The sequence below is a fragment of the Poeciliopsis prolifica genome, unplaced genomic scaffold (assembly GCF_027474105.1).
Source record: "Poeciliopsis prolifica strain line A6 unplaced genomic scaffold, Auburn_PproV2 SCAFFOLD008, whole genome shotgun sequence".
NCBI classification, from domain to species: domain Eukaryota; kingdom Metazoa; phylum Chordata; class Actinopteri; order Cyprinodontiformes; family Poeciliidae; genus Poeciliopsis; species Poeciliopsis prolifica.
The window spans coordinates 9,327,913-9,347,160 of NW_026562383.1; the positions used below are offsets into that span (position 1 = coordinate 9,327,913).

The window sequence follows — 19,248 nt, forward strand, 5'->3', positions numbered from 1 at the left end:
TAGTTATGTCACAGAGCATTATACAGCATCCACAGCGGAGGGAGGGGAGGAGGACTCTGGGAAGCGTCGTGACGGCAAAAGCGCGCAGCGCCATGCGCGGCTGCAGGCGCAAACGTTACGCACATTGAAATCCCCAAAGGATCTTGAGTGAGTTTTATTTCAAGAAATTGCTATCAAGTAATATTTCCCTTTCTTAAAGAGCGCGGTCTCCTGTTCAGCTTCTGGAGTTATCAGAGGCGGTGATAGACTGTCTGAGGCCCCGGGGACGTCGACAAACATAGTCACATAAAAGCACAATAAAATGGAAAGGAAATTAAGAAAAAATAAATAAAACAAAACTTAGTCACTGGCTCTCCTACTGAATACTTGATCCAAGTCTGTGCTTTGTAATCAGTTACCCACTGGGCTCAGAAGGTGGACACATGGGATTGTCAAAGTAAATGACAAATATGACCAGAATTTACAATAAAAAATATCAAATTTAGAGAAAAATAGTAACTTTTTCTGTCTCATGATATCAGCTCAATTGGTTTCTTAATACTTGAATAGAGAATTGATATTTGGGGTCACTGTTATTTTTTTAGTTGGCACCAGAAGTGAAACTTCTTCACAGCAGCATAATGCTTTTGTAAAACTACATTCCCATTTAGAGTGAAACCTGCCTTGCCATAAGTTCCCAGCTTGGGACATATGGCAAAATAAAAGTTGAAAAAATACATTTGGGCAAACCTAAGGGTTTCAAATTTGGGCCTACAATTGATATTTGAATAAAACTGAAAACAAAAAGGTAATCACCTATAAATGCCATCAAACACAACACTTAAATACTAATATTCAAATTCCCAAGCATCATTCATCTGATATATTTTGCCTTTAGAAATTGCCAAAGAATATCAACATATAATATTACAGCCAAATGCTTCAATGCAGGGCCTTTCTTTAGTAAGACCACTTGTGGCACCATAACCTCAGCTTCATTGTTTTTCACATTAAAAAGATTCACTTTTTACTGATCTCCAGATAGTTTAACGTTGCATGCTTTTATCTCTGCACTTTATGTAGTTGTACTAAATAGAAAGATGGTGAAATAAAATAGCTTGGATACTTTTTTGCATCTTAAATACTGCATACCACACACAGCTTTACTTTGTTACCACTAATGTATCATTTAAATAATTAGATCTCTAAGCTTGACTTTTGTGACAACTCTGGTACACTTGTTGCCTCCTGCTTTGTTTGACGGTCCTGAACTGTTGCTCAGTTTGGAGTTAGATTTGATTAGGCTGGCTCAAACATTTCTTGCAAAGCTCGAGCTGCGACATTCAGCTTCACTCCCATTTCAAATAACCCATCAATATAGCTAACTAATGTTTTTAAGTTGCTGCATGTCTTTCTCCTTGCACTGTTTTTGTCTTTTCTGCAAGAGTAGAGTTGACTTACAAAGAGAGTTGCCTTATCTCTGTCGGGGAGGAAATTGATTTTTTTGCTCAAGAAAAAAAGGGGCTGGGGACAGACAGAGAAACATCGGGGCCTTTGGTGGAGGGAGGTTCCCTCTCTGGCCGGATATCCAAATGTAAACAATCTGCAGTCCTTTCTTAGCTAGCTCAGCCAAAAAAAAAGTAGGTTTTTTTTGGGGGGGCGAGGGGGTTGACACAACTTCTTGTTTGCTCTCTCACAATACATGTCAGAATTTTGTATGCTGGTCTGAGCACATAAGATGCAATCAGAACAAGTTTTGTAGTCTGCTCTCCTGCAGTTTTGACATGCTTGCTACAAACTCTGGATTGTTTTCCAGCTCCACTGTAGCACGTCGTCAGCTATCTGTCCACTTCCACACAATGTTTTATAGCAACAGTGAAAGATCACAAGACATGTGTCACACACAGACAGACAACCTGTGTTAGAGGCCAGTGAAGTGCTCAGCTCTGTTCCCGTTCCCCCACTGTGGGCCCCCGCTCAGTCTCCAGTGGTATTTGCATCTTTTAAAATAGAAAGAGCCCACCGAACTTGCCAGCAGCGAATGTCCAGACTGTACACATTCTGCACACTTAGCATCCTAATATAAGTATAAAGTAGGATTCTACCAGTTTAACATAAATCGTTTTTTATGTTAAAGCAAAAACACCTTTTCACTGTACTCATGAGAGTTCAGTGTTAAGAGATGTGAGTCTGAATCCCCCAACCCCCAAACCCCCAAAATTCTCAAAATAGATCATTTTACATCTAATTTTAGGGAAATTAAATCTGGAAATTATTCCCTACACTTTAGCCACAGAAAGGGTGTTTTTTCTTTGTTTTTGTTTTTTGTTTTGTTAGTTTCTTTGAAAAAGTGTTAGAGATCCAAATCATGATACTTCCACTTGAACTGGTGAAAATTGTTCTCATTTTGTTTCACCAGAAAGTTTGAAATCTAACAAATATTACAGCAATCAACATTTGTCACCATGTTGTTACTCATGCTATAAAAGATTTGCATTGTGAAAGAAATGACATTTACTTGTGCTTCAACAGTTTCCCAGGATTATAAAGATTAAATGGCACTTTTATGTGTATGCAGGTTGTCAGGTGTGATGTTGTTAGGTGTGTTTGACTTTATCATAGATCTCTGACACACTGACACACTGAATGTGTGACGCACTGGTCATAGGGCATGTCAGACATTTTTTTGCCTGCTCGTTCCTCGATGGACATCGAGAAGTGAGCTGTTGGAGGCTCAGACAGTGATTTTCCTTCTCCCGTAAGCCCGCCTCACCTTCTGCTGAATTACTTCTTTGTAGCGATAACCAGCTTGTACATTCAGGTGGCTGATAAACAGTCAGAGGCCAGCGCGTTTGTCTCGGCTGTTAAAGCTATCTCTTTCCCTTGTTTGCTTTGCATAAAGGTTTGCAGCCCCGAAGTTCAAAACACCTGCTTTATTCTGGAAAATTTGTTCCTGTTTTGCATTTTTATTCTGCTCAGTTATAATTGGTTGCAGATGCCCACTCAGATTTGGTGACAAACTTAAACCCCTCCAGACCTTATGCGTCATAACTTGAAACAAAAAGCGGTGCTGGTATTGATCTTCTTGGAATGCTCTGTGTCTCAAGAGAGCGAAAGGTAAAAAAAACTGAGCGCAGCTGAGCAGGGGTATTCAGGGTTAAAGGTAATCACTCTTCTTATTTTTCCGCCATTATCGACATTGAGCTAAATTGGTTTGATGTGCTTCACCTCCACAAGTCATGGACCTTTCAGCTAATTGATAAAGAAGTACATATTCTGATTAGAAATCAGCCTCTAACGTCACTTTTGAAGCAAAAAACGCAGATAATTATATTCAAATGCCTTTCCTTTGGATTTTCACAATAGTGCACAAATTTCTCCTACTGAGCTGTTGATGGTAGAGTCAAAGTTTGGAGTTAGCTACTTGCTACAGACCTTCCTCCTGATTTATGTTTTGTTTTCAAATCTATGATTGTGTGCATCCACTTTACTTTGTTGATCCTCATTCGTTTATCAAGTTACGGTCAAGTGAGTCACAGTAAACACATATGAAAACTATTTGAAATCTTTGATCGGAAAGGGTTGGCTCAGGGTTTTCCAGTCAAAATGGCTTCGTCTGAACGAAACATGCCTCAGCCTGGGCTGGACTTCAGCAAGGGATTACTGAGGGAGCGTCAATAGAGTTCTTACAAACACTGTCTGTTTCAAGGTTTCTAAGAAAACTTATTGGGTCATAACATTGAGATGTTTTCATGTATTGGATTTCCATACAAGATATCCCACACAACTATTTTGAGAAGACTATGTAACCAAACACAAGCAACAACTGCCAATTTTATGGTGCGTTCGTTTTGTTCTTAAGTTGGAAATATCGCAAGAATGCCACGTGAATGTGGAATTAAAAACTGGGAAAGTCAGAACTTGCCACCAAGCAGAACCACATAATTAAACACTCAAAGGGTAAAAAAAAAAAAAAAAAAAAAAACATTGTCTAAGTACCGGGCATTAACTATGTAGACGCACTTAAGGCATTGCTTTCAGCTACTGGTGCACTTAATGCTGTGTAATATTTATGTTTCTGGTTTTTATTTTCTTTTTATAGTATTTTCCACATAAAGCTTTACCAGGCAATTCTTGTTAGCATAACAGCTTTTAGCGCATCCCATTGATTTTCCAACCTGCAGCTAGAATGCGCTCAACTTATTCTCAGATATAAGCGCTAATTTCCAAACCACTTTGGACTTTTCTGTTTTCCATGGAGTTCAGTGACTCTGTTACATCATAGGTATTGTATACAATTTTGCATGGACGAAGACATTTCTGCAGATGACATTGTGTTTATTGGAATCTTTTCAGGCCTAGAAAGAGCTTAAAGTTGACGTTTAACCATTGCACTGTTGTTGTTTGTATTTGCGAAGTAAACTTGTGAGGTTGGGGTCACCAACACTGTCTCTAACCCAAAGTTCCACCTTCTTCTAAATTTGGCTAATGTCAAGATATTGCAATGTAAAATAACTAAAGATGCAATATATTGATGTATTTCTCACAGTTAATTATATATTGACAATGAAAACATGGTTACATAATGAGTCACACTGCAGGAATTCAGATAATGTTAGGTTTTTAAAAGGACTATCAAAGAAGATCATTCTTAAATCTGCTTTTGTGTTGATGACATTTCAAGTGTCAGGTGAATTATCAAAACATTATTCGCGAATGAGCCAGTTTTAATAGGAATGCAGCGGAGATTATGACATGTTTTAGGAGTGGTTCTATTGAGGCTAACTGTTCAGACAGGACTAATTATGAAGCTCTATGTTGGGTAATCCAACAGTTCTGCTGTGAATGTTATTAAGATTTAATTATCTACTAATTGGAACTCATCAACAGACCCAAATAATTTGGAGAACAGCTCGTTCTTCAACTAAACATTGTTATCAATAAAAATGCTTGACGATATCTCACCATTCCGGTCTGCCTGGCCTTCTGTAGAAAATGCTTCCACCAGTTTTATTGTTACCACATATTTCTGAAAGCCTGGCAGCCTTCTCCTATAATACTCAAACATTGTGCTTCAGCTCTAAATGCAACTTACCAGGTCCAAAACCTGTTAAGTTGCATAGCCAGTGCAAATGAAAGAAGAAAACACAGAACATTGCTAAAGAACTCCAGTTAGACTCCCTTTGCCTGGTGATGTCACCAAAGGCTCGCACTTTTGAAAGTTTACTTGAGGGAGGGTAAATAATCTCACCGTAAAATAATAACTTACAATAAAACAGTGAGGCAAATAGAAAATACAGAAATATCTGGCTAGAAGTTTTAAGAAAATATAACTGACTGCGCTTGCATATCAAATAAGGGTTGTACGCTGGAAAAGAATGAGCTGTGTGTGTGTGTGTGTGTGTGTGTGTGTGTGTGTGTGTGTGTGTGTGTGTGTGTGTGTGTGTGTGTGTGTGTGTGTGTGTGTGTGTGTGTGTGTGTGTGTGTGTGTGTGTAATGTAGCTGGTTGGGATGGTTGCCAGGGCATCTGTGTCTTTCTGACTCTCAGCACACCACAAGAATAGAATAAGCAGAAGCTCAATGTCAAAGGAGAACAGAAAGGGGTGGGAAGCAGACGGTCAAGTTCGAGGATTGAGCAGTTTGAGTGTGGTGCACTGCCCATACCATGACGGTCACACCGCATGTGGTGTCATGTTACTGGCGCCCCATGGTGAAGCGATAGACAAATCTGTAAATATATATGTTGTCCACTGACTTGTATCTTCTTTAAGCTTGTTATTACGTAACCCTGCTGATTCTATAACCACATAGACGCTTTGTTCAACTCCACCTTAAAACTGGTTTGGGCAGAGTGCTGGTTCCACTCCCTCCCTCTTCTCTCCTTCCCTGCCTGCAGTGGGAAAGTGTGTCAGTGGGACAGAACGTCCACATGGGCTGACAGGCTCCAGCCCCAGAGTGACGGATGACTCAGCCAGTGCCGTGGCAGTAGCTAGGACCGTCCAGCCAGTGGGAAGCGAGGAGAACTGAAGAGGGCGGGGTGACGGCGCTGCTGGAGTGAGCTTGCTCAATGAGCTTTTGCAAAGAATGCTCCCCGACAAGAGTTATATAATCAAGAGGCGCGGGAGGGGCAGAGAGCCGAGAGAGGAGGGTGATGTTTTTCCACTGCATGCCTGCAGCTGCCCTCATCAATTGGACTATTTTAGTCAACAGTTTTAGCAAAGAGACAGTCAAGCGTTTGTGGAACAAAAAGGAGAGAGGAAAGTTGTGCTTTTCAGAACTCCAGAGTCCAACAATAACCTCTGAATTCCTCCACAGTTTCACACACAAACAAAACCGATAGATCTCTCTGACCGGCAAACCCAGGCGCCGACCGACTGTCTCTTGAAGTAATTGTAGCAGAAGAAAAGGTTTCTTTGTATAATATGTGTCTTATGCGCTACCGTCATGTGATTTCCTATTTGCCTGATTTCTTTGTGGGGGGTGGGGAGGTCAGCACACTTCGTATGATGTTATCTAAACTTTTGCTGTGCGTGCAACTTGGTATTTGTGTGTCCAGAAAGAAGAAGACACGGCACAGTATGTTGAGCAGGCGATGTTATGCGTTTTACGTTAACATGATTTACCAGATGGTCATTTAATCCTTGAGTGCACATATAAATGTATGTCTGCCTTTCATGTCCATTGGGTCGGAATACAGAGTGACATTTGAAAGTACCACTCTTGCATCATCTTACCCGATAAGCTTGGTTGTTTACCGAATATGCGTTCAACTGTTGATAAAATGATGTAACTGTGACCCTAATATTGCAACAATGACCCACTGAGAACAGTGCCTAATCTCACTGCCATTGTGTAATTTCCCTCACTATGGTAGATGTTTGAAACTAAAAGTGAAACCTATTTTTCATTAGTTTCTAATGAATATCTGCTCATGTGAGAGCACTCATAGAGCTGTCATATTTCACTACCAGATGGTCATTTAATCCTTGAGTGCACATATAAAAAAATCACAACATTGTTAATTCCACACCCCTCATCCCAACAGATGCACCATTCAAAAAGGAAGCACATCAGAAGCGGCACACATTGTAAAGATTGTTTTAAACAGGATTTTTTTCCTAAATCCTGTTTATTTTTTCATGTTTAGATCAAAGTATGAATTATTTTAATACTGCAGCATATGTGCCATGATTGGAAATGGTGAGTCAGCAGCTTTACATAAAAACACACAATGATTTATTGTTTTTGTATCGTATCATTTCATATAACGATGTGCAAATGTACAGAGCATAAAATAAATCACTACTGTCAGTCAGTGTGGACTGACAGTGGACTGAGAGACAAATTTGACTGTTTAAAAATATTTCATAAAATACTGTAGCCTGTGACTCTTAGGTGACAGATTCAAAACAGAAGTTGTCAAACTACCAGCTGGATGTCAAGACTTTGCCCAATCTGACAAACCAACTGAAAAATATAAATTTGCTATACTTAAAAACTATGAAAATATGAAGCAGTAGTTCATTCTGGGGATTTTTTTCTTTTATCTATTTATTCCCAAATAAGCAACATATAAGTGCTTCAAATGATGCTATTAGAGCTGTAGTGTTGTTGTTACTTTCTAAGCATTAGGCTTTGTCATAGTCCTCCACTATGAAATAGCTGCTAATTGTCAACAGCATGGGATTTACAAAGATGCAGTCCCCTCTGGTAATGAAGTATGTTTCAGGCTCCCAGACTCATAAACGGGAAATCTACACAATTTTATTGCTGTCATGGGGTCTCCTAGTGAGGAGCAGCAAGGAGTTACATAACAGCTCGCGAAAATGAAACCCGGAGCCTTTTAAGTATCAGCCATAATGTTATGATCGCACTCCTAATATTTGGTAGATTTTATTGCCCCATGGGCTTCGCAGTGGAAATTCTTTGGACTGAGCTGGCGTCCCATAAATGTTGTTAGGCCATTCAAGCTGCAGGGTGAGGGGATTCGAAGGCTGGCGAACACTTCTAATTCTTAATCGTGTTGCTTGAACCATTTTAAGCGGTTTTATTAGGATCGGCTGAAGGTCTGCTACCGTATAGAAAGTGTCCCACCCATGTTTAGTTCTGGAAAATAATTAGGTGGTTGCTTAGAAAAACACAAAGTACAAAATTGGAAGATGCCAGTCATCAAAGGAAATCGGTATTAGCAAAGAAATACCTTTGTACATCACTAATTTTACCTTCCAGGACTGTAACGTCATGGCTGATTACTGCTTATTGGTAATCAGCCATGGACCATTAGCTGACTATTCCTTAGCTACAGTCGTTGTGAAGGTGTGGCATGTCTTACCGCAAGTTTTGCTCAAGAGTTGCCATTTATCAACCTTGTAAAATGTCCAGGAGTCTGGCAGGTGAGGTGTTTTGCAAACGCCGCGGCAAATCTTTCAGAGAATTTCTTCTCGAGTAGCAAATTCGCCTGCCTGTATAGGTTTTATGGTGCTTCTCTTCTGCTGACCTGTTCGCTGCTTTCCACACACTCAAGACCTTTTTCAGCATCTGGTATCACTGAAAAAAGAAAATAAAAACATATCTCACGACGCTTTTCCCGCTGTTTTCAGTGCGCTGCAATAAAAACAGTAATTTCCATAACATACCCTCGCCTCCTGAGCGCTCTCCCCCACTCGCATTTCTGCTTGTTAGAAAGTCTGCTCTGCTGTAAATCTTTGCTGCGGAGTTTATGAGGGAACAGACCCTGCAGGACACATCAAGAACGAGTTGTCCTCACATTTTCCTTGAACATCCTTGCTGTACATCTGTCGAAAACGCTAACAACTGCAGAAAATAACAAAATGATGACAAAGTGTCAGCTGTGGAGAAAATGTTATGGCATTACATAACTGGAAATGAGAGTCAAAACACAAAGGGATTTTTATGTATGAAGTATGAAGTATGAAGTATGAGTGAAGCAGATTATGTTACATTTGATTGCAAGGAGCTAGTGTGCTTGCAATTAAGGATGTTTGACTTCACTAGCATGGACTCCGAACATTAACATTCACAGACACATGCACCCTATGTTCATCGAATGAGACCTTAGTTCATTGTGTTCAGAGCTTTGCCAATGACACTGGTCAGCCTTCAGGCCTGTGGAGCTGGAGAAAGTTCCGTCATTTGTAATCTCCTTCTAAAACCCTCACAACTTGCCATCAAACACAAAATGTTAAAATCCATTGAAGATGAGAGTCATGACACGACAGCCAAAGGTCACATTGTCCGAACTAAATCCTTGGTGTTATATGTGTCAGGAGCTCGTTCTATTCTTTTGAGCAACCTGTTTAAACATGTCTGAACAACGCTGGACAAAATTAATCTTTACAGAGGAAGTCTGCTCAGACAGAAACAGACTCAGGGCGGGCGGTTTTCTGCCCTATCTGGTTCAAAATCAAACCAAACACATCCTCATAAGAAAGTCTTTGTTTTGTCTGAATAAGAAAATTACCAGTTAATCTTTTCCTGACAGAAAGTAATTTCTGTTTTCTTTTTAAGGCCTGATGCACAATATAACGCAGACAAGAAAAAAAATGCACTTCGGGTTCTTTGATAGATGTAGTAGATATAAATCTAAAAAAACTGAAAGAATCGCAAGTTTAGTCCTGTTTATAAATTCAAGTTTTACTAAATAATAAAAGAGCACTAAAGTACACGCGGACTGTTTGTGTTTTCATAGATCATTAATCGTACTCTGCTGAGCTTTCTGTTAAACTCATCACTGTGCAAGTTTTCTAAACTGTGTGGTTGGTCTTCCTTTGTTTTCGTCCTGCAGCTCAAATTGAGGTCATCCCGTGTAAGATCTGTGGGGACAAGTCCTCAGGAATCCACTATGGGGTCATTACCTGTGAGGGCTGCAAGGTAAAGGAGAAAGAAAGCCCAACTTCACCCAAATTCCTTCATGCACTGATTCTTATGCGATGTACAGATCTGACACTGGTTTTTGCTTATTTGTGCTTCCAGGGTTTCTTCCGTCGCAGCCAGCAGAACAACGCCATGTACTCTTGCTCCCGCCAGAGGAACTGTCTGATTGACCGAACGAACCGAAATCGTTGCCAGCACTGCCGTCTTCAGAAGTGTCTGGCTCTGGGCATGAGCCGAGATGGTAAACATTCATTAAGCAGGGCTCTGTAGTGGAGAAGTGATTGGCTGCGACTGCCTACTGCAATGAAATGTAATTTCTGCCTACAGCTGTGAAGTTTGGCCGCATGTCAAAGAAGCAGCGGGACAGCCTCTACGCCGAGGTCCAAAAGCATCAGAAGTCTCAAGAGTGTGTGGGCTCCAACGGCCCCGCAGCGCTGTCTCTACCCAGAGAGGACGGAGGCTGCGGCAGTGGGGCGGACGACGGCGAGGAGGGCCTGAGCCGCTGCTACAGCAGTGGGGGCTCCACATCGACCCTCAGCGACCTGGACGACATCGCTGCACTGCCCGACCTTTTTGACCTACCGCTGACGCCCGAGGAGGCCAGCGAGTACTGCAGCCTGGAGCTGCTGGGAGGCGGAGGAGGCAGCACGGGGAACACATCTAACTCCTCATCCTCATCTTCTGCTGCCTCGTCCAATCAGAACTCCCCACATCAGACCATAATGGACACAGCAGACAGCTGTGGGAGCCAACTCCTGCTCACACACTCGCTTCTGGGACGCAGACGGTCACTTTTGGACCAGTTGCCTGATGACTGCTCAGTAACAGACCTCGGTGAGACTGAAAACAGAAACATAACAACTGATACTCCATGTGTCCTTTCTTGCTGAACAATAACAGTCACAAAAACAGGAGGTTTCATCTCCATAAAACCATAGCAGATCAGTTATAGACAACATATCAGCTTATGTGTGCCTGTTTCACAGTTTGATTTATTGGAGCTCATTATTGGTTAATCCTTAACTATGTTTCTGCACAGAGATAATTCTCTGATATCCAAGGACAAAGATATATCTCATAGTGCTGGTGCACTTTATACTGAACTGTAAAGTGGAACAAGGGCGACGTTATGGTGGTGATACGGGGAAGCAGTAAGTTAATCTTCAGTTCACAAACCTGGCCAGACAAAAGGACGGTGTCGGTGTCACATTTGTGCACATTAAAGGATCAAATACCTTTACACACGTCTCAAGATACCTTAAGGAGTTGTACGTGTCAGGTTTATTAGATGGTTGCTGGCAAAAGGGAGCTGTTTGCAGACAGGCTCTGAGGGCCAATAAAGAAAGAAATTAAAATGTGTTATTACTGGCAGAGGAGGAGGAAAACATCTAAAAGCTGGAGGAAAAAAGTGAGAAAACTGACTGCTAAAACTACTCAGTAGTGCAAATCATCTTAACAGTTATGTCAATTTCTAGATGTTGAGACCACACTGCTATAGGTCTGCCTTTGCTGTCTTTCAAACCATAAACGTGCCACAACGACCTCAAAAATGCTTGCAGCGAGACAACACTGACTTTGTGTATTTTTCCTTTACAGAGCATATCACTCAGAGTATTGTAAAGTCTCACTTGGAAACATGCCAGTACAGCGCAGAGGACATGAAGAGATTCACCTGGGTACACTACACACCCGAAGAAACCAGAGTTTTCCAAAGCAAGGTGTGTTAAAAAAAAATTAAACGTTGTTCCCTTCACAGTGATTGAGTTTCGTAAAAGTGTAATAAGCAACTTGTTTATTACTGTGGAACAATTTGTTGGGAAAGAGTTAGTGTTAAGTTATAGATGTATGTAATTCACCATCATATTTATAGGCGTTACATTGGTGCGCTATATATCCTTGTAGAGTTTTCCAGGTTTTACCCCTTGAAGCTTGAAAACTGTTCAATTGGATCTGATCTCATCCTACCCAGACCCGACTTCCATCCACCAAGCACAATGAAAAAATAATGGAAAACTCTTTAGGTCCAGACAGCACAGTACAGCTTATGCCCAGAATGCTGAGGAACACCATAATTAAAAAGTACTTATGAGGAAATACTTATATATCAATTATCTATTGAGGATGAAAAATAATTTTTAATAGCTACCAGTATTAAACACGTCAATGAAAAACTCTTCTGTTTGACCCCTTAAAATATAAACACTGTTATATTAAGCAGTGTTTATATACTGCTTAATATACTGCTTATATATATATATATATATATATATATATATATATATATATATATATATATATATATATATATATATATATATATATATATATATATATATCAATTTGTATCTCATCAGTGAATTAAACGTAAACTCAATATAATGCTGTTTGTGATCTCTTTCAGTCAGCCGAGTGGATGTGGCAGCAGTGCGCACATCATATCACCAATGCCATCCAGTATGTGGTGGAGTTTGCCAAGCGCATAGCTGGCTTTATGGACCTGTGCCAGAATGACCAGATTATTTTGCTGAAAGCAGGTCAGTGTACGCTCCAAAATACCAGCTCACTTGTTTCGCAAAGTAAAATTCTTTCAATGTGAACAAAGTTTCAATCTTGCTAACTGAAAATCCTTCCTGTTTTTTTTTGTCTCCAACCTTCTACCTCTGCCTGTTATTTTACATAATTTTTTGAAAAACTATATTTAATTTTTTTTTTTTGATAAACACCTGCTCTAAACACTGGGGAGAAATGCAAAATTCTGAAAAACAAAATTAATTATTTATAATTTCCTGCATATATTTGACAATGTTTTACTTTCTTTACATGGTTTGGATCAAACAACAAACCTTGTTGGATATTTGTACTATCCTTTAAAATATTAACTTGTTAAATTTTGTCTTGTATATGCTGTGCACTAATTTGACTCAAAATTGACAATTTGTTGTATGTTTTTGCATGTTTGGAGTATTTTTGCGCCTTTCCTCGTCCTCCATCTTCCTCTCCGTCTTCTTCTTCTCTCTCCATCTCTCTATGTCTATTCTTTTGCTTCTGGCTACCTTTTTTTTTTTTAGGCTGTCTGGAGGTCCTACTCATACGCATGTGTCGCGCCTTTAACAGCAGCAACAACACCATCTTCTTCAATGGAAAATTTGCCTCGGCTCAGTTCTTCAAAGCTCTGGGTGAGAATCAGTTTGGGAAGGTTTTTGTGTGTGTTGAAACACTCAAATAGTGTTTCGGTGTCTGAAGTCGTACATGGCTTAGGTAACCCGGAGAAATGTTTTCTACTGAATAGTGTAATATCATTAATCAGCGTGATCTACTTGAGACAGTTTTAAGTTGTCTTAATTAGCTAAATTCATTTTTTTTCTAAGAAAAGAACTGAAAAAAAACCCAAACGCCTTCTTTTAGTTGCAGTCCTGTTCACAGTATGACCTTTAATCAGATTAAGCCTGGAAAAGAAGTTAAACGTTTAACTCTGTCTTTTCTTCTGTATCACCATCATTATCCTACATTGCCACCTAGTGGGAGAAATTAAAGAATTTTTATTTCGATAGTTCACGCAGATAAAAGTGCTTTGCTTTATTTTACTGGGATTTTATGTGATGTACCAACTCCACCAAGCATTGCTGCAGAAGGAAATCACATGCAGTTTTGCAGAAGTCCAGAAAGTCTCAATAAAATATTATAACATTTTTGGCTATAGCCTGACAACATGTTAAAATGTACAAGTACATTTACAAGACCAAACAACTCTGATTACCTGGGAGAAGTTTAGTTTTTCACAGTTTGCAAACAAAGAGGGATCATTTATTCATTTTCTGCACTGTAAACCTAGTAGGTTAGATTTTAGTTCAGTGATGTAGCTAAAAAGGAATGGCAGAGCCTCTGGTTATCTTGTCACTTATGAGGGACACTATGCTGTTTCTGCAGGGTGTGATGATCTGGTGAGCGCTGTGTTTGAGCTGGGAAAAGGTCTCAGCCGTCTGCAGCTCTCAGATGAGGAAATGGCCCTTTTTAGCGCTGCTGTTCTTCTGTCACCTGGTAATTATTTTTATTCTCTTTCGCTGTATCCAAGCATTTATAAAGATCTTGAACGTATATGCACACCGTTTAGCAAAATATTGTCGTAAATATTTCATCTCGTTCTATCACTTGTAATATTACAAAAAGGTCTTAATATGAAAAAAGAAGTTCAAAGCTAAATAATATTTAATATTTTTATTAGAAGTTTATGTTGTTTTTTGTATTATTCAGAAGTTTTTTTTTCCATGCTTTATTTCTATTTGTCAGCTTTTCACTCTTTTTGCAACAAAGCAACAACTTAGAATGCATCATAATCACTTAAGTAATGGTTTTGAATTAACTTCTCACAAATTATTAATTTGAACTCACAGTAGTGAGAGAGAGAGATCTCAGCATTTCCCCCATTCAATAACCCTTTGCCTTTGGTTAAATGCATAAATCATCTGTCAAACAGATGAAATGCATTCTTTCAATAGTTTGAAGTGATGTTTTAAAATCTGCAATCTGAACTGTATTTAAAATATTTGCTTATGTAGATCGACCCTGGCTGACAGAAGGTCAAAAGGTTCAGAAGCTCCAAGAGAAAGTCTACCTGGCTCTGCAGCACAGTCTACAGAAGAGTGGCACTTCTGAGGAGAAACTGGACAAGGTGAACACAAATAGTCAAGACAGCTTCTTCGACTTTAACATGCAGAAAACACATTCGTTGAATTTGAATTTTTGAAGGTTTGGTCTGTTGCGAGTTCATGAAAATGGCCCTCAAACTTGGATGTGCTTTGACATATATGGAATATTATTGAGAAGTTGATTTGTTTCAGTAACTCAATTCACTATGTAAAAAAACCTTATATTAAATACTCGCAGATTGATTTTTTCTGTTAATTGTGATCATTTTCTCCTTGCAGTCAAGGAAAAAACAACATTTAATAACATAATTATTTTTGAAAAGACATTTTTGGACTGAAAAATTATTCTCATTGGAGTATTCTATCCAAACGCGTGTCACTAGATGATCAAAAACATACACACACACAAAAAGCAATTCAATTTGCCTGTTGATTTAAAAAAAAGTTAAACTTTTCTCAAAATCTTACAATAAAAATGGCAAAAAACTAATTCCTTTAGCTCAGTTTCACTTCTTCATTTCACTGCATATCGTATTAGGTGTGTATTCAAAATAGCTTGCTGTGCTTTAAAAATAACCATTTGCAATGGCTTCAAACCTATACATATGCTCATTGAATTTGCATTGCTTTCTTTTCTCTAACAGATGCTGTCTAAGCTGCCCATAATGAAGTCCATCTGTAATCTCCATGTCGATAAACTGGAGTTTTTCCGCTTGGTCCACCCAGAGACTGCCTACAGTTTTCCGCCGCTGTACCGGGAAGTGTTCGGCAGCGAGATGCCTCTGCCGGACTCCACCGGCAGCTAGGCAGAGAGATGAAACAGGAGAGATGAGGAGAGTGTAATAGAAAGTAAAGGGGACAGGTTATAGAGACAATCCAGGACTATAAACACTCGGTCTCCCAAAGTAGTCCTCCACTATCCCAGCAGCAGGCGAAGCACCTTACACTACATACCACACATGTTCCTGCTCTACTGCAAATTGTAGCATTGTAAACCAGTGTGTGGGCATCTTATTGAAATCACAGCAGCCCACACGCCATGTAACAGCTCCAAGCTCTAAAAGATATTTAAGCATCGATCCACTGGGGATCGCCGAACTAGTTATGAATGTACCTCTTCTATTAGCACCAGGGCACAAATGAGAACCAAACAACGATGAATGTACAATCCTGCCAACTCGAAAGCAAAGCTTCTCACACGGAACTGGCACGATGTCAATATTGGCGCAGATGTTAGTCAAAGGTTCTCAATGTTATGCATCTCAGAGGGATGCACATGCATTTCCATGCATCCTTTCACTGATCTGCACTTAGGGACCAAGGTCACAGATCAGAGTTTCTTCTGACATGCATAGAAAAACACATAGAAACCGACTCACGGCCTATGGTGAAGTCAGCAATCAGTTTCACTCACAGTAAATAGTGTTAGGTGCTGCCTTTTCATAGGCTTTTGTAATGCAATGAAAAAACCTCAGTCCCACAGACCCCCTTCCTTGTAAATGCCACTTAGACACAGAAAAAGATGAAACTATCTTTAATTTATATACACGTTTATAAGAAAAAAATATTTTAAATAAGAATGTAAATAGATATCTATGTGACTATATGGAAAGAGTAAAAATGTATGGGGGAAGAAACAGGAGTAAAGCGGATATGGAGGCACAACAGATATTTGGACTCAGATCTTTTTTTATTATTATTATTTTTATTTTATTTTTTTTTTTCTGGATGATTTTATCCTCTCTTGGCAGTATTCTCAGGTTTCCACTGCAACAACCCCTCTTGGCCCAACGGCAAAGGGACGGCCATCCTGCAAGCGAGGGGGTGGACACTTGTTGCTGATTTATCATAGCAGGGGAGAGGCAGCAAACTCGCACACAGTAATGAAAGAAAAATGCCTCGCATTTTGAACTGTTGGCTTTCGCTCTGCACTGCTGCTGCCAACCCCTGCTGAAAGAGACAGGAGGACGAATGCGGACATTAAGCAAGAGAGACAGCAAGCCAAAAAGACGACTTAACGGACTACACAGCGACAGAGGAGACACTGCCAGATGTTTCTGTCAGGCAGCCAGCACGGCAGGAATACGTTGATGTATCTGTGTTTTGCCGAACGCGTTGCATCTAACTCAAGGCTGGGATTGCGATGGTCCATATGCATCATGAAACCTCTCTGCTGGTTGGTGCAACTGTATTATTTTGTACATTCGGAGATTCTCTCCTTTAGTCCTACACCCGACACTTTTCCAAATATCAAGCACTTATACTTTCCTGTTTCTCACTTGACACTACTAGTCCAAGGCCAGATAGAGCTACCAGCTGCCCCCCTGAGTTTTGCTTCCATGCCAGTAAGACTTCAGTCGATCTGTTTTAGTTTCACTTTGTTGGTTATTTTTACTCCATGTCTGCCACAACATAAAAAAAAAAAAACAAATCAGCCATAACTGTTTACAATTCATTCATGTATATAACACACTGTTCTCAAGGTGATGACAACGTCTTACTCTGGGTGCCGTGTCGCTCTTGAGCAGAATATGAGGACCCACTGCTTGCTGCTCAGGGAGATAGCTGTAATCTCTTGTCCCTTAATTGCAAGTGTCATCTTTTTAGCCTTGTACTCCTCACACCCTTTGCACCTAAGACCCATAACCATAATCACTGTGGACGTAAGCTCTATTTTCGTGAATGTTAACCACAAAGTGTCAAAGCCCGTCTTTGTTTGTCCTAATGTTGTAACAATCAAGTTCAGATTCATAGGATTTTAAAACAAAACGGAAAAAAAAAATATTAAAAAAAAAACAAAAAAAAATCAGTTAGTGTTCAAACAAAATTTTGTTATCGGGTTTTCATGTTTCTTTTGCTGTGATTTTTCAGTTATTTGTCAGTCTTTTATCCACATTTTTCTCATGTGTCTCCACCTTTGGTCTCGTAAAGTCAGTGATTTATATTTTATTTTTTAATTAAAGACATTTAGGAAAACATCAAACAAAAAAAAGTATATAGTTTGACTCCCCTTTTTGTTTCCCTGAATGACAAAATGTACTACAGGTATCTTACTTAGTTCAAGAATAACAGTCACACAGCTCAGTATATATTGTTGTCCAACCGGATACATTATATGTGGTTTTGAGAATGTAATAAATGGTTTCTTTTCCTTTGGAGATATTTGTGTTTTTATTTGGTGTGTAACTTTATCTTTTATGCTGGATTCGTGCAAAGGTTTTATGCCTTTATTCATGATCCAGCATGTCGTGAAAGAGTTTTGTAGCATCATACTAATTGGAGCCATTTAACAAGCTACATGTCTAATAAGAATTAAACAAAAATCTTAGATGAACAAACATTCAGTGTTGCAACAACTAAATGGCAGATTTAGTATTATTGTTTTCTGATGCTTTCTGGTGTGAGTAATGTGTCTCACTGCATTACTCAGTGAGACAGGAAGATGCCACTGAACATAATTGTGGCGATTGTCTTTAAACTAGTCTTTCGTCAAGTGTTTATCCAGCAAACTACCTCAGCAAAAGAAATACTGATGTTAAATTCAGATTTCTGGTTTTGGTAAGGATGTGAAAATTACTGAATCAAGTTTTGACCAATATTTTTCCAATGACTTCTCCATATAAAAGCGAGAAATGGCTTTCTGTCTCTCTTGTTAGATAAAAGATGCTATAGCAGGCTGTTGTGGACCCAACAAATAATAAATAAAGGAACTACAGAACTACATTTCTGCATCAAAGCACTTTTCTTGAGCTTTACCTTGATTTCAAGTCCAGGTTCTTAATGTTTTGATAGAAAAATATAGTAGAAATTTTGTGTTTTGACACATTTAATGAACAGGAAGGAAAGAAAAAGCTTTTGATCCACTAATTGAGCCCCTGAAGTCACTCTTTCCCTTCTGATCTTGATTTCTTTCCAGTTGATTCCAGGTGCAGCTCAAGTAAAAAAGGTTGTGGGGTGGAGGGAATGGTTATAGTTGGAGGGAATTATTCTTGCAACAACAATCACTATCATTCTACTGCACAGTGCTGCCATTTACTATTTGCCAGTAGTCTTTATTACTTAGGGTACATACCTTATCTGGCTCCAGTGGCGTATCTAGCCCAGTTTTAGGGGTGCTTTAGCCTTAAACTGTATCTCAGAACCACTAAATAGGATTGGCACCCATCCCATAAAATATGGAGTCGTCCCATATTTGGCCGTTAAATGTGCGTGCCGTATTGAACCGATACTAAACTGTCCGATAGACACGCCTATAATAAACACATCAACATTAAGTTTAACAATAATGGCCAAAATAAAACACAGGCAATATTAAGGTCAGCTACACTGAAGGACCCCTGAACGCTGCGGACCGACGCTGAACTTCACGGTTACCTAGAGACGGTCACTACGCAGCCACGATGAGCTGCTATCAACCCGCGTCTTTTTCAATCGTCCTCTCCCTGTTTCCATGTCCGTAGAAGAAAAAAAAACGCTTCAAAAAATACAGACGTGACCGAAAAGACGCGCATTACCAGCTGAACAATTCACTGAGGATGGATGCTGTGTAAATATAAAGACAAAACAAAGTGTCCGTCATGGCGCAGTTTGCTGCTGTGTAACAGACAGAATGGATCCGGAGAAGAACCACAGACCCGTCAGAACCTAAAGAACCAGAAATCAGCTGAACGTGTGCGTGAAGCTGCTCAACTAAAAGCCATTATAATCATTAAGATTAAGATAAGTGTCA

At 39.6% G+C, this 19,248-nt stretch overlaps 1 protein-coding gene across 1 annotated transcript in view; it reads left to right on the top strand.

The window, feature by feature from the left end:
- rorcb (RAR-related orphan receptor C b) overlaps positions 1-17,677 on the top strand; it is a 19,106-nt gene extending 1,429 nt beyond the window's left edge. Inside the window, exons 2-10 of the mRNA XM_055033875.1 lie at positions 9,785-9,870; positions 9,973-10,114; positions 10,201-10,707; positions 11,470-11,591; positions 12,275-12,407; positions 12,942-13,049; positions 13,801-13,911; positions 14,430-14,542; positions 15,164-17,677. Coding sequence (XP_054889850.1) covers positions 9,785-9,870; positions 9,973-10,114; positions 10,201-10,707; positions 11,470-11,591; positions 12,275-12,407; positions 12,942-13,049; positions 13,801-13,911; positions 14,430-14,542; positions 15,164-15,325 — 1,484 coding nt within the window. The 3' untranslated portion in view covers positions 15,326-17,677. The remainder of the gene's footprint in view (positions 1-9,784; positions 9,871-9,972; positions 10,115-10,200; positions 10,708-11,469; positions 11,592-12,274; positions 12,408-12,941; positions 13,050-13,800; positions 13,912-14,429; positions 14,543-15,163) is intronic.
- Positions 17,678-19,248: the final 1,571 nt, after the last annotated feature.